This window comes from Stegodyphus dumicola, chromosome 11 (assembly GCF_044657685.1).
Source record: "Stegodyphus dumicola isolate Sdum_Otavi_A_Nest chromosome 11, ASM4465768v1".
Taxonomy (NCBI): domain Eukaryota; kingdom Metazoa; phylum Arthropoda; class Arachnida; order Araneae; family Eresidae; genus Stegodyphus; species Stegodyphus dumicola.
In genome coordinates, this window is record NC_140778.1 from 64,359,477 (window position 1) to 64,374,415 (window position 14,939).

At 31.2% G+C, this 14,939-nt stretch overlaps 1 protein-coding gene across 1 annotated transcript in view; it reads left to right on the forward strand.

Annotated features, from left to right (window-relative positions):
* Positions 1-14,939, forward strand: part of LOC118202479 (uncharacterized) — a 116,165-nt gene that overhangs the window by 62,232 nt on the left and 38,994 nt on the right. Inside the window, 4 exon segments of the mRNA XM_085826759.1 lie at positions 1,219-1,348; positions 2,878-2,984; positions 8,031-8,142; positions 14,595-14,695. Of these exon segments, the coding sequence (XP_085682885.1) occupies positions 1,219-1,348; positions 2,878-2,984; positions 8,031-8,142; positions 14,595-14,695 (450 nt within the window).

Consider the following 14,939-nt stretch of genomic DNA (forward strand, 5'->3'; position numbering starts at 1 on the left):
TATTTCCAAGTTTTTTGTAGTAACCTGATCCTGACTTTGCACGATTTATATAATTTAATACTGAATCTTGCATTATTGGCAGATTAAATTTTTATGAGGCATGCATCCCTTAGATTTTATTAAGGATTTTTCAATAGTAATATGTTTTTTCATTTTATGCATTTCTTGAAAATTTTTTTTTTGGGGGGGAGTATTTTTTACAGATTTTATTTTACTGTCAACAGTCATTATATGTAAAATCCAGATCTTGAGATCTTATTTGCAAGACTCTTTTATATATATATATATATATAGTCACTTTTCTGCATATTGCTGCTGTTTCTGTAATGACCCTGTTAAGTCAGTTCATCTGAATTTTTGGTCTTTTTTAAAAAATTTGTATTATTTGCTCTGCATACCAATGAATCTCCATAACAATATATTCTCAAAACATATTGTTAGATATTATATTAAAAACATTAAATTCTCTTTCATTTCGACCTAATTGATATAAATTTATCTCTTTTCATCCCAAGAATCTGCATGTAATTCCAGGCTTTTGATTTAGGATTTTTCCCCCCAAATCTATTGCTATGATAATTGATGCTTAATGTAGCCTTCAATGTCAATATCATCTACTTTAACTAGTTGGTTAGAATGTTTTCGAACAGGAAAGAAAATATCAATGGTGTTACTTTTATAAATATCTGTCAAGTCATTATCTGCAACATTAGCATAACTTTTACCCTCCTCTTGAATGTTAAATTTTCCTTTTGAAACACCTTATTTCAGTGCATTTTTTATCGGGCAGGAATTGTCACCAATTATGTATTTAAATTCGCTAGGAGGTTCACATGAAGTCCCCATTTTGCTTTACCAAAGTAATGTTCTGCAATGTTAATTTCATTAGAATTTTCTTCACAGATGTAAAAATTTTGGAATTACCTAATCATAAAGCACCTTTAATACAAATTCTGCAAGATTAAATTTTTAACTATGTGGACCAGTAGGAAAAGGAGTCAGACAAAGACCCATGCTTCAATAGTTGGGCTGATTTTAACATTATTAAAATTACAAACTTGGACCAAGTTTAGAGTGAAATGGGAGAGGAATCCAAGGAAGGTGATGTTCGACACAGGGCTGTTGTGCTAATAGAAGAATATTCATGGGGTACAATAATGCTTATTATTTTAATATTAGGTATTCAAGTAATTCTGAGTAATTTTCTTTTCTTTTCAGTATTTTGATACCATTCAGTCTGCATTTAATTATTCAGAAGATCTAGAAAATCGTTTGATTTTTATACATGCTGGTGTATATAAAGGAGAATTTCTCGTAATTAATACCAATGTAGCTATGATTGCTGCAGGTAAGAAACATTGTTTATAATGTAATTGCATCTTGGATGCAATATTTAATGCATTTTTATTGTACGAATACAATTGTTTCATTATGTATATTGGTTAGAAGCTTCATATGAAGTTAACAAATTGTTCAACTTTTATTTGACAAATTGAAGGGTTTCATTGCATCTAAAATTTTATAATTTATGATTATTTTCTGTAAGTCATATTTGTTTTATCAGCTCCTTAATTTTCTCTCCTAATTATTGATAGATGGCAGATTTTCAGGTTTTTCTTCTTCTTCTTCTTTTTTTTTTTTTTTTTTTTTTTTTAATTTGTCAGATTTTATTATTATTGAAATAAATTTGAAGAAAGCATTGAACATTCAAGTGAAAGTTTATAATAGGATCATACAGAATAAAGCCTTCCCATCTTTTATTTTCCAAAGAGTTCTACTCTTTATCTTGATTTGAGGTAAATATTTTCAAAAAAGAAAAATAATATAATTCTGAATGTACATTCAGACATCAGAGTGCAGAAGCGGCTGTGCATGTATCTTTTGGGTGAAAATATATTTAAAGGGGGAATAAAGTATCAGGGATTTGTGTAGTTCCGATTCATGTATCTGAACCTTAAAAATGACCAACCTGAGGTAGCTCTCAAGAGCATCAGGTGGCATCTGAATCATTAAAGATCATTTGAAGAAGCTAATGAAAGTGAAGAGTAAGAAGTAACTTCAATGGTGTAGCAAATGAAAAAAAAAAAAAATGGTATGTCTTTCACATTACTGATATGGAATCATTTGCATTTGATAACTTAAATTTTGAAAGATTAATACGTCATTAGTTTTAACAAAACATTTGTGGGGGAATATGATCTTCAGTGTTCATAAGGAACAAAAATTATCCCTTTTTGAGCACAGATAGTGATGTTCTCAAAAAGTGTATTTTTTGAGTAACCGACGAAAGTAATTGGAATGTCTAGACACAAACCTTTCAAAGGTTTCATTTACATAAATTTATACTTTCAGTTTGGTTTTGAGTTAGTGGGCTTAATCATAACTCTTCCCCCCCCCTTTTTTTGAGACCACGAAAGCTATTCCTAGAGGAGTATGAATTAACAGTTGTCTTTCAAAAATGGAAGCTGAACAGCCAGCCCTAGTTAGTATTAGCTGTAATAATAAAAATAATGAAACTTTAACCATTTCCAATGTTAACGTTTCGACTGCATGTTCTAAGCATGAACTAAGCTAAATAAATTCTATATTGAAGTTTTGCTTCAGGCATAATATTTTCCTTTTACCAGATGGTATTTCTTTACTTTTTAGATAACTTTTGGATAAAATTTGCTTGTCACACAGGAGGGAAAATTATTGAGCTGCACACCTTGATTTTTGCTTGAAAGCATATTTTTATAAAACAATGTTTTCTCTAAATTCTTAGTAAAAAATAGCCCAAATTTTATATTGATCAAATAAGATGGATATGTTTTAATTTTGATATTAAAAGGTATATTATTAGTTTGTTTTGCTTTGCTAAGTATTATGTATTTATAGCTCCAGGAAATGTAGCTGAAAATGTTATTTTGGAACAGGATACAGAGTCAACCGTAAAATTTGTTAAAGGTGCAAAACATGCATATTTAGGGCATGTTACATTAAAAGTAAGTAATCATATAAAATAATGCACGTAACAAAATCTTTGATGTTGTGAGTACGGGTTCATGGCTATCTCTAAGTACTTAATCCAAATGAAAAGAAAGAAATTGGCGATTTATTGTAAATAATAATGACACCAGTAATATAAATACAGCAAATAGCTGAAGAAAAACATGAATAATAAGCAGCTCGTTCTTAATGCATGAGAAATATCATTAATTACTCAAATCACTTATAGAGTAAAATCTTTGAATTGTGGCTTATCAGTTTGTTTAACAACTGAATGCACCTGGCTTTAAATTTAAATTTGGTTTTTAATATTATAATTTATTTGGGTGATTGCAATGCCATCTGAAGTTTCCTGAAAAATTTGTCCTAGTACTCCAAAACTTCCAAATGGTCAGCTAGTTGGCAAGAATTTTTCTAATGTTGCCTACAAAATTTTTGCAAAGAGCAGTCAGAAGCGATTTTGCCTAAATCTCACATGGCCACAAATTCAATTACGAATAAAATAACCCTTAAAATTATCACCCAAAAAGCATCAAATAAATAACTAAATAAAACAGTACAAAATATTGCAACAGTACACAACTTCAATCAACCCCCTCAAAGACTGCACGTCCTGGGTAGTCATCCAAGATGCAGTACAAGTACCCTCATTGCAAAGTAAGGTGCAAGTCTATCATAGTGCACTACTTGAGATTTAAGGGAAGTTCTTTGGGTATATGCACTACTTTATATTTTTTGGTTTCTTCATTAAATGGAGGGTCTTTGCACGTATATCTACAGCTTGGGTGATACACTTCAATAACATTTGGTTTTCCATTATCTAATCGATCTCCTTTCTTGAATTCCTTCATTGGCTAGGTGCCATATCTTTTCTTCACTCTATCGGTCACTGCATTGAACCTTCTGTTAACAAACTTATGAATGTTGCTCTGATTTGTTGAAATTTGTTTCTTGTGGCTTTATTCGGAATTATCGATCCATTTACTAATAATAAAAATCAGGCCACTTGCAAAAAAAAAATCTCGTTACATCAAAAGTACAAACATTTAAGAATTACAACACTAAAATCCTTACAATACCAACAACTTAAGACAATTTCACAATTCAAATTTGTTGAAGGTGTAAATCTGCAGTCTGCTTCTGAGTAAGAGAATTTTGAATGATACTTGTTGTAGGAGAAAAGCAAGCAGTTTTCTCTCCTTTTGTAAAAATGCCAGCCTTAGCATGTTGGCAAGCCTGCCTGGTACTTTTTTTGGGGGGGAGGGTTAATGAAATAAGAAAGCTGCAATAATTAAAAAAATAAATAAAAGCCCTTTCAACTGCATGTTTTGTTTTAGAAAATCAGTAATTCCTGAGGCCACAGGAATTTTGAAAATATATGTATTTGAGCTAAATTTTTGTTATCAGAATGCTGAGAGAGTTTCATTCTAATGCAATAAAAAAATGTTTTAATTACAAAATGTTTTGAAAATATAACTTTTCTACTTTTTGAAGCATTCTGTTAATCTGGGTCATAATTCAATTTTCTGATATTAATGAAATTAGGAGAACTCAATATGAGCATGAAAAAACAGGTTATGAGGTCTGTCAGGGTTCGTAGCGGTCCTTACAAGTGCTTATAAGTCCTTATATTTGAAAATAAAATATAAAGACCCTTATAGGTGCTTACTTTTTATTTAAAGCCCTTACTTTTTGTTTTTAGTGCTTTTTTTTTTTTTTTTTAATCTTTTGTTTTTAATGAACGCGCATTTTTACCCCGTACCAAAACCGAAACTAAATAAACAACTTTTCTTCCTTATATGCAACGTCAGATGGTGAATCATACTCCCGGAAATTGCTTTCCCCCCTTCCTCTGCATTAACGTAACCTATAGTGCGCACGAGAGTACAGACAGGTGCACGTCGTTCTATTGTCCAAAGAATTGCGAAAACGGTAGAAAATTCCGGTACATTCGGTATTGTTTTCCTCCCACCCAAATACTACACACGTGTGAATTTCTATCAAGATTTTAATAATTTGCATTCTCATTCCGCGTGGTCAGTTCATATTCGTGTTTATTAAGATCGTTATGCTTATATTATGAGCATATGTATGAATATTTATAATAATATAGTTGCAGTGACTGCTGAAGTATAGATAAACTTCAAAAAATGGGTGTGTTTTTACACAAATTAGCTTTCTAAGGAATAATATTCGGAATGGCTTAAATAAAAGGAAAGTAATCGAATAGTCGAAATAATTTCATTTTCTTTGCTAATACATTATACAGTACGGAGGTTGGGAGTTTCTCCGCAAAATCTCTAATATTGAAGCAGCGGACTTTTTTTTTGTCACTGTCCAATCTGGATTGAATAGGACTAAAAGTGTTTGCGGTCTACCCAACCCAAGCGAAGATTGTTTCTATTCCGGAAATTTAATACAGTCTGTTGAAAATTAGAATCAGAAACACTCCAGATTAGTAAGTCTCTTGCTTTCCTTTATTTAGTTCTTTATTCTCCAAATACCGGCAGGTGTTGATTCCGATTGCACAATATCACATATGTGCCACTTTTTTACTTAAATTACTTTGCTTGGAATATATGTTAAGGAAAAACTGTTATGCAATGAAAATTTAGAAAATGTTCAGAATTTTGATTTAAGTTAAATTATTTAAATATTAATATGAGTGGAAATATAAATTGTATTTATTATTAGGTGCCAAACAAATACAATTAATATGGCTTATTATTATTTATTTTCTATATTTTCAACTGAAATATCATCATTAAATCTTGTAATATAGTTTAGTTCTGCATAGTTTTTTTTCTCTCATTGTAAACTGAACTGTCATTTAAAATTTAAAAAAAAAAAAAGTTAATTGTTTTCCATTGTTGAGGTAATCCTCATTCTCTTAATAAATATTGCATTGCTCATATTTTAAATTACAAGTCTAATTTTTCTTTTAAGGTTATGCAGTTGTGTATAATGTAATTAGACAGGTGCTTATTTTTTCCTTAAAATGTGCTTGAAAAGTGCTTATTTTTTTAACTAAAATGTGGCTATGAACCCTGTCTGTTCTAAGTTTGTGTGCAGAGATTAAGGGTCTGAATCATTAGGAGATTTGGTTTTGGTTTGCTTTTTGAGTGAGTGGCTGTTATTAGTACATTGTTTATTATTACTACTGAGCTCCGCTAGTTATTCATATACAAGTTGGAGACTATTTTCTGAGTCAAGGTTAAAATAATAGATATGGCAATTTTCACTTAAATGTTAAATTTCTATCCTGTAAAAAGGATGGTCTAGATACTACCCACTGATCTTTTGTAAAGCCTGCAGTGCCATATGTATAGGGTTACGAGATGTACATAATTTAGAATTACATGCGGGGCTGTGTGTGAGATTTTTAAATGAATGATTGATTGTCTGCTTAATCATTTTTGCAGCTAAATACATCAGCTGCAGTAGAAATGATTTTGTCAGCTCTGAACAATAATAATTTCCAACAGGTATCAGCAGTAAAGAAACCTTTATATTTGTGAATTACAGATGTTCTTGTGGTGACTTCTATAAACCTATAAAATCAAACAGACTTTCTAAGGAAAATGCTTAAAATGTAAGACAAATAAAAATCCCAGCTATCCTCATAGTAAACTTGCTGCCAAAGTATGCAGTTTACTTTTTAATATCTCATTTGTTTTGTTGTCCATACTATACAATTTCTCCTTATTCCTCCATACTAATGTATATCTGTCATATAAGCATGTATATTTTATGTCATGGAAATTAATATTTCATAAAGTGTCCTAGATATGGGTGTTTACAAAAAACCTTTTGGGGTCAAGGATTAAAGACATTATTACATCATTAATTTTTTTTTTTTTTTAATTTGAGAATGAGAAAATCACAAATCAATAATAAAATACAGTGTAGCTTCAGTGCAAAAACATATATACTATACATACGTATGTTTTGTATGCATCGGCTTAAAAATCCATTCTTACTGTATTTTTCAGGAAGATGATGTCTCTCATCCCCCTCTCCGTGAATGTTATGTATCTACTACAACAAATGCCCTTCATCTTGCATTTGTGCTCCTAAAATTTTGTAACACTACATATATAGCATAGTAGTATCTTAAACCCCTTCTCGTTCACCCCTTTAAAGATGCTGGAAATATTTAAAGTACCTTTTAATATCTACAGTAATCAAGTTACTGATTTATATGCAGTGGTGGGAATTTTATTTTTTAAATCTATTACATCACCGTAACTGCAGAATTTTTGTTTGCATCTTTTTCTCCCACCCCCAAATAGGATTAAGAACGTTTCTGGGTTTTTTTTTTTTTTTTTTTTTTTTTTTTTTTTTTTTAGGATTTTGTGCAGCTTGATGGTGTGTGCAGTTTCATTATCATCAATCTAATTGAAAGTAATTATTCCATTTTCTTCAAAACATTGGTTTTATGATGTATCGTTTTGTTGGTCTGAAAATACTTTTTTCTGTTGTTCCTTTAGTGTACTAGAAAAGCAGAAATTTAAAGCAGATAGATTTATTACCAATTTAGTGTTCACTTGCTTCCCATTGCCAGAGAGCATTTGCATTTCAGTGTCCACAGAAATGTTCAGGTACATCTTGATAACCCATCATTTAAACTGAAAATTACTGCAAGTAATTTTTATTTAATAATTATAATTTTTTGACAGTCTTACATAATTATCTTATAACTGCAGTACATATCATGAGTGTTTCACATAGTGTTGCAGTTTATATCCAGTTCTGCTAAGTACTTGAAATTCCATTTGTAATATATTGCATATTTAATGTTATTCATTCCTTATTTAAGGTGTTCCATAAGAGCTGTTATTCAAGTGGCCAGTGGTCTTTAAATTTTTATTCACTATAAGAACACTTTGATTGATGGAAATATACATCCTTTAGAAAAATATTAGCTGAACTTTGTTCTTAAAAAAATATTAGCTGAATTGTGTAATTTTTGTCATAACTAGTTTTCTTTTATGTATATTATGTTCATTTATTTTATAATAATTTTATTGTTTTGCTTGTAGTTCACACCAGATAGAAAATCTTTTTTTTCAAACTTCAAACATTACTGCCTAGAAGTGACTGAGAGCTGTTCTCCTGTTGTAGAACATTGTGTTATAAGGAGTGCATCACTTGGTATGTTTCATGTTTTCTTCTCATTAGTTAAATGTGCTGTCGCTGTGTATTGTTTTTCAGGACATAATATAGCAAATATATAGAAAAGAAAAGAGCACAAGTAGCCAAAACATGTAATAATAATGTCTCAAGTTATGATATCAGGATGCTGTCTTCAACTAATTTTACAATTTTAGAGGCAGTATTAAATTTTAGGTTAATAAAATACAGTCAAAAGTCGTTAATCCGGACTCGTCGGGACTTCGGCAATTCTGGATTATCGATTTTTTCGGATTATAGATCATCAGTTTAAATCTGGTAAGATGGCATGCAAAAATTACAAAATTAAAAATGTGAAACCGTAATTTATGAAATAAAGAACAATTATGATCTAAAGGGTATCAAAATTTACAAAAAGAAAAAGCTTAATATTTATTTGTTTACTTTATTAAACATTTCCTTCAATGTAAGTTGCTTCGTTTCATGTGATAATACTTTCCCTTTAATTCTATTAAACAGACATAATTTCTTGTTTAGTTACAAAGTTCCGCTGTTCAAGTCCTATAATTGCTGTGTTGAGAATACTGACTAATTTGTCAATCGAAATGTTTTTGTTTTCAATAACCTCTGGGTCACTTTCTTCACTATCGGAAGCGAATTATAATGACGAGGAACTTGATTTAAATCATATCAAAGACTACTGGATTATAATCCAAATAAAATAAAAACATCTGCTCTGAAGATAAGGATAGTGTTGACAGATCAACTTCCAATCCCAGGCGTGAAATTCATAAACAGATTTCGGATTTCAAAACATACTTTCGCTTTGTAGATACAAATTACATATTAGTAAATATATATTGGAAATTCTATTTGACATAATCTTTCTAATCTATCATAATCTAATAATGACGTTTCTGCCCCCCCCCCTCTGCCGCAGAGTAGCGTGAAATTGATAAACAGATTTTGGATTTCAAAACATACTTTCGCTTTGTAGTAAATATATATCGGAAATTCTATTTGACATAATTGAAAGTTCAAGCTTACTTTTATAAAATTGCTCTAACAGTCTGCAAAAAATAATAAGCCGGATCCAATTCGAAGATTAAGGAACAACGCAATCTGCAACATTAACTGAATTAGATAACTTTAGCTTAGCGTATAACTCCGTTACACATTAAACGCGCATGCGCACAAACATATTTGCAGCCGTAAGGGCCTTACGTGCTCTCGTAAACGCCTGTGCGCATGTGTGAACGCGAAGCATGCGCAGAAAGTTTGTAGCTTTGAGGTCCGGATTATGGGTGTCCGAATTAACAACTTTTGACTGTACTAGGTTTAATTGTTGAGGAATATAAAGTATTGAGAAAAAGATAAATGAATTTGTTAATTATTATACTAATAACATAAAATTGCATGAATGAGCTGCCGATTGCAACATAGGATGCATCGGCCCATAGACTTGATTGTGCACCGATGTGGGATGCCGTAACAAGGTTGCTTTAGCAATAGCTTCCTTAGATGCTTTGAAGGAGAGTGTTGCTTCATCGTCCCAATGTAATCACTCAGTAGAAGCTTTGGAACAAATAAATCTCTTTTTATTAGTATGGCCTTCAAGAAATTTGACTAAGGGTGCTAGAATGGGAGCGGCTTTAGGAATACAATATCTATAAAAAATGTTAAAACAAAAAATTAAAAAAATCTGAAAGGTTTCAGATTTTAAATTACGTCCAAATTGACTTTTTTTAACATTTTGTGTGTTACTTTTATTTATTAAATATCATGTTCTTCGCACTTAAAACATAAAATTCAGTTCAACAGCAATATCGCAAAATAATTTTAAAATGAGCATATCTTTAGAATTTTGATACACAGTCTCGCATGCTGGAGTTTTTTCGTACCATACAGTGTTGTAATTGCTCGTTTTGAAATCACTCAGTTTGTTAGTCAAAAATTTGTAAAAGTGTTACAAAATATGAAATCGATAATAAAACAAATTTCAAATTCAAATTAGATCTTGCACATGCCCATATTATATGGAAGATAATGTTATTCAAATTTTGATGGCTCTAGGTACCATTGTTTTATCACAGTGAGAGAAACATACATACATTCATGCAGATTCTTTATTATTTAATTTCTTGAAATGAAACAGGGCGATAATATTTGGCGGCAACAATTTTTAAAGTGAAACAACGCTTATCATGAATTGACACAAAATGCCAAAACGATATTAATAGTCCTACTGGACAAATTGCCCTTTTGGATTAATGAACCTAAGTATTAGCAAAGTTGTACGAGGGTCTGTGGCTGAGGAAAATCTGAAATGCATTTTATACGATCAGAGAGCGGTTCAACTCCTTCACCCGATAACTTAAATGCAAGGAAATCTATAGTAGATTGGCCAAATTTGCATTTCTCAACATTTATACAGAAACCATATTTCTGAAGCTTAAATGTTGTAAATTTTCTTGATCATTATTTGAAGCTACAAGTAAATCATCAATGAATGTATAAACAAAATGCATGTCTCTAATGACCTCATTGATAATTCTTTGAAAGATGGAAGAAGCATTACAAAGACCAAACAGCATTCTTAAACTTTCAAACAGACCAAAGGAAGTACATATATCTGTTTTATGTACACCATATGGGAATTTGGTGATACGTTTTTTAGGAGATTAATGTGACTAAAGATTTGTTTACTATACAATTCTGAAGTAAAATCAGCTATTCAAGGAATAGGATATTTTTCTTTAACAGTCTGTGCATTAAGAGATAGATAGTCACCAACAGGTCTCCATTCAACAGACCCTTTCTTGGGCACCATGTCAAGGGTGAAAAATAGGAGCTTTCGGAAGGTCTCATATGAAATGCTACAGTTGAACCATGTGCTGAAATTCAGCTTTTGCAAGTTTGAGGCAATTAGGATCTAACCATCTAGGTTTAGCAGCAACTGGAGGACCTTTCGTTTTTGTATAATGCACAGTATTGAGCTGCACAGGTTGATCGGGATTCGGTAATTTAGTAATATCAGGATATTGTAACAGTAATATGCCAAATACATTATCAACACAAGAAGATTTTACAGAAAAAATATTACAAGTATTTAATTTGGCAGGTACTTTAAAATTTGTTGTTAAATCAAATAGGTGCTTGTTATGTAACTCAGGAGATCAATTGATGTAATATAAACAATCTGCGCCTATGATCGAGCATCTAACATTACAAATATAAAAAGAGAAACTAAAATTAATAGGAATTATTTTTCAGCCATAAATAGTAATGGATGACCCATCCACAGCACAAAAAATTTGGAGTACTGGTGCCTTCAGTTCAGATTTATTTGCAGCAATTAAACTGGCATAAACCCTGAATCTATTAGAAATCACCTGCCTGATGATCTGTCTCTAATGAAAAGGCGACGCAATGTATTAAGCTGGGAAGGGTCTGTCCCCTCTATTCCTTCTTCGAGTTTTCTTTGTAGGAATACAGCGAAACACAATTTTTTACATTATCCTTAAATTTTTTATGATATGAGCACAACGTTTTGTCACATGATTTAGAACGTTTGCAGCCAGAAAAATTGGTACAAGATGAATATCTGGAACGACGAATTTCAGACACTTCTTTCCGAAGAGCTTTGATTTCTTCACAAAGTTCAGCCGAAGAAGGTTCATTGTTAGAGGAGATGATGGATATAATCATGTTATTGATAGCTAAAATTCGATCAGCTACTTCCATGGCTTTATCCAAAGTAGTATGAGTAGATGGAAGCTAATATAGTTTGAACAGGCTTCGCTTGATTTCAAATAAAAGTGAATCGTCTATAGTGTGACTGTCTGTGCCTAATATGAGTTGACTTTATCAGACTGAATGATGATATCACAAACAACAGTGACAATGTTAGCTGCTAAGTGAGCTACGATGTAGTTGAATTTTGTCTTATCCTCTGTTTTTTCTGTCCGGTTTAGGAATAACTGATTCAAATGTAGATTCGAACGTGTGAAACAAAAGAGATGGATCAACTTGAATAAAAGATGGAATCTCCAAAACAGAAGCTTCAGATTCAGCTATTTTTTTCAGGTGGAAGACGAGCTAATGGGAAGAAGAGCCTGTAAGGCAAGAGAGTTGTGACGTAAACAGAACAGGTAATGTGCACCTCTTCTGATTGGCTGATGTGGAGCCTCACACATGCATGATGAAATGCTACAGTAGTATTAGCTATGTATAACTGCTATAACCAATACAGTTACATCTGGATAACTACTATTTGTTATGTAAATAAATGCACTTTCAGGAATGATATGTGACAGGAATATGACTACATAAAAGCATCCTCTAGGGTCTCACATATTACCTTTCCATCTGTTAAGGCAACAACAATTTTTGAAATTAGTTTAATAGTATTTGTTCATATGATAGTTCATTTTCATTTTATTTTTCCAAAATTTTCTTCAGAAGTCATCTTTTTTATACTTTAGAATGTAACATTTAAAGCAAAAGTTGTAAAAATAAAATGCTTACCTGCAGTCCCCTTGAAAATGGTTGAATATTGCTAATCCATAATTATTGATAATAGGAACACTCCACTGAATATAGCTCAGAGGAAATGAAACATTGATGTATGGGGCTAAAAATACTAAAACAATTACTAGTAAATAATAAATAAATATGTATAAGTAATGTGATTTGCATTATAATGAATGCCATGTGCAAAATTGTTTGCTTAATTACATATTCTTTGTATATAAAAGTAAAAATTAGACTTCTATTTCTTTCAGAAAATTAAGTGTTGAAGAAAAATTTATATCTTGCTATGCAGAGTGAAAGTTTGAGCTTACGAAAGCTGAGAAACATGCATGTGTGAATGCTAAGAAACATGCATTCTTGCATATGTGAATTATTCTAAAACAGAATGCAGACATGTCAAAAATAATTTAATATCAGAATAGATTCTCAGAATACGAAAAAGGCAGATTCTGCACATTTGTACATGAAAAGTTTTTGTAAGAAATTCTTAAACATTGAACGTATTAAACATTTGCTTAACATGAAAAGTTCCTTTAGAAAATACTAAAACACTGAATGAAAAATTCATAAATGAGTGAAAAAAACTTTGTGTGAAGCTCCTTATGGGATTGTAAAATATCATTTAAGTTTCTAACCAGTATGATTTGATCTCGTTCGGTTTCCCTGCAGAATGTAAATTTCTGGCTCATGTGATATTTAAATGAGTTAAAAGTAGCGAGTGTTTAAGGGAAGGTTTTAAAGGGCAAAATTAGATCTTGTTCTGCCTGCTTGAAGGCCACGTTGCTAAATTTGATTCTGTAACTATTTGTATTCTTCAGCACTGAGTTGGCCATTAGCCTCACTTACACTGACTTAGGTCAGACCCAGCTTATGTGTTATGGGAATTGTGAAGCCATATTTATTTTAGGCTATATTTAGTTTCATTAGTTTTAGTTTATCTATTTATTATCTTTAATTTATTTATTAATTATTGTTGGCTTCTGTAGATACCAGCTGGTGTCCACTGTTAAACTTTATTTCAATTAATAAAAGGGTTCTTTACATCCTTTCCCTGTCTCTGTGGTACTTACAAGACATAGTAATAATTCGCAGATTTTCTTTTAGAGTTATGGTCTAATTTTAGGTTCCCTAAGAAGACCAAACTCTGCAGAGTTATTGCATATCAAAAAGTTTCTCTTAGAAAAATTTTTTCAGAAACCCCTCCTTCTCATACCGTTCCTAACTGAAACAATTTCGCTGGAACCAATGTCTCAGCCTGCTGTGTGGGACATTTTGCTTAAAACTGTTTCCCATAGGTTATTCCCAAAGAACTGGTTTGTGCATAAATTGACTAATTAAATGTTTCGAAAGCAAAACCTTGAAGAAATGTTTCTTTTGATGTACTGTTGAGGATAGATGTGATACCTATTTTAGGAGAACGAATTGTATTTCAGATGTTCGGTTAGGACTCTGAGGACAGAAAATTGCTGAGCATGTGCGGGTGAAAAAGTGAATAAAACTTGTTCCATCTCATTTTCCAGACTTTGATTTCTAAAGATTAGTAAATATTTCTTGATTTTTATGCTTTCCTTATATGAAGTGTATCTGCTAAGTAAAAATTCGCTTCCCTCTTACTTTTTCCCCCCACAATGAGAGCAGATTTAAAACCTTGGCAAGCAAATTTCAATTTAAACATGTGCTCATTTTAGATTAGAAGATTTAAATACTCTGTTAAACAGATAAAAAATTCTATGAAAGGCAGGTTTTGACTTGTGTAATTATTATTTTTAGTGTATTAATATAATTTGATTAGTGTAAAAATGTATATTCCATTCAGGTTTATAATTAGTAATACCATATATTTATACTATCCTCTCTATACATACATTACAGCTGTGTTGAACCAGAATTTAAAATGTGGTAGTTTTTTTTTTTTATTATTTATTTATTTATTTATTTAGCTGGTGCAGCAGTAAGTGGAAAAGCAGCTGAACCAAGTATCAAACATTGTGATATAAGTGATTGTGAGAATGTGGGCTTGTATATTACTGATTATGCACAGGTAAATATTCACTATTCCGAGCTATTTATTTCCATGTTTTTATGCTAAGTAATGTATAATAGCACATTGGTGAAAGTAAGTTCTATGTAAAATTTTATTATCTTAATATTTTAGTGCAACATGGGAGTTTAATTAAACTTGGAATTAATATCTGAAAAGTAGACTTAATTATGAGAATTTTTACATTCTTTTTCACATTTTTGAAATATTATATCTGTTTATAGACTGTTGACACTGTTAAACA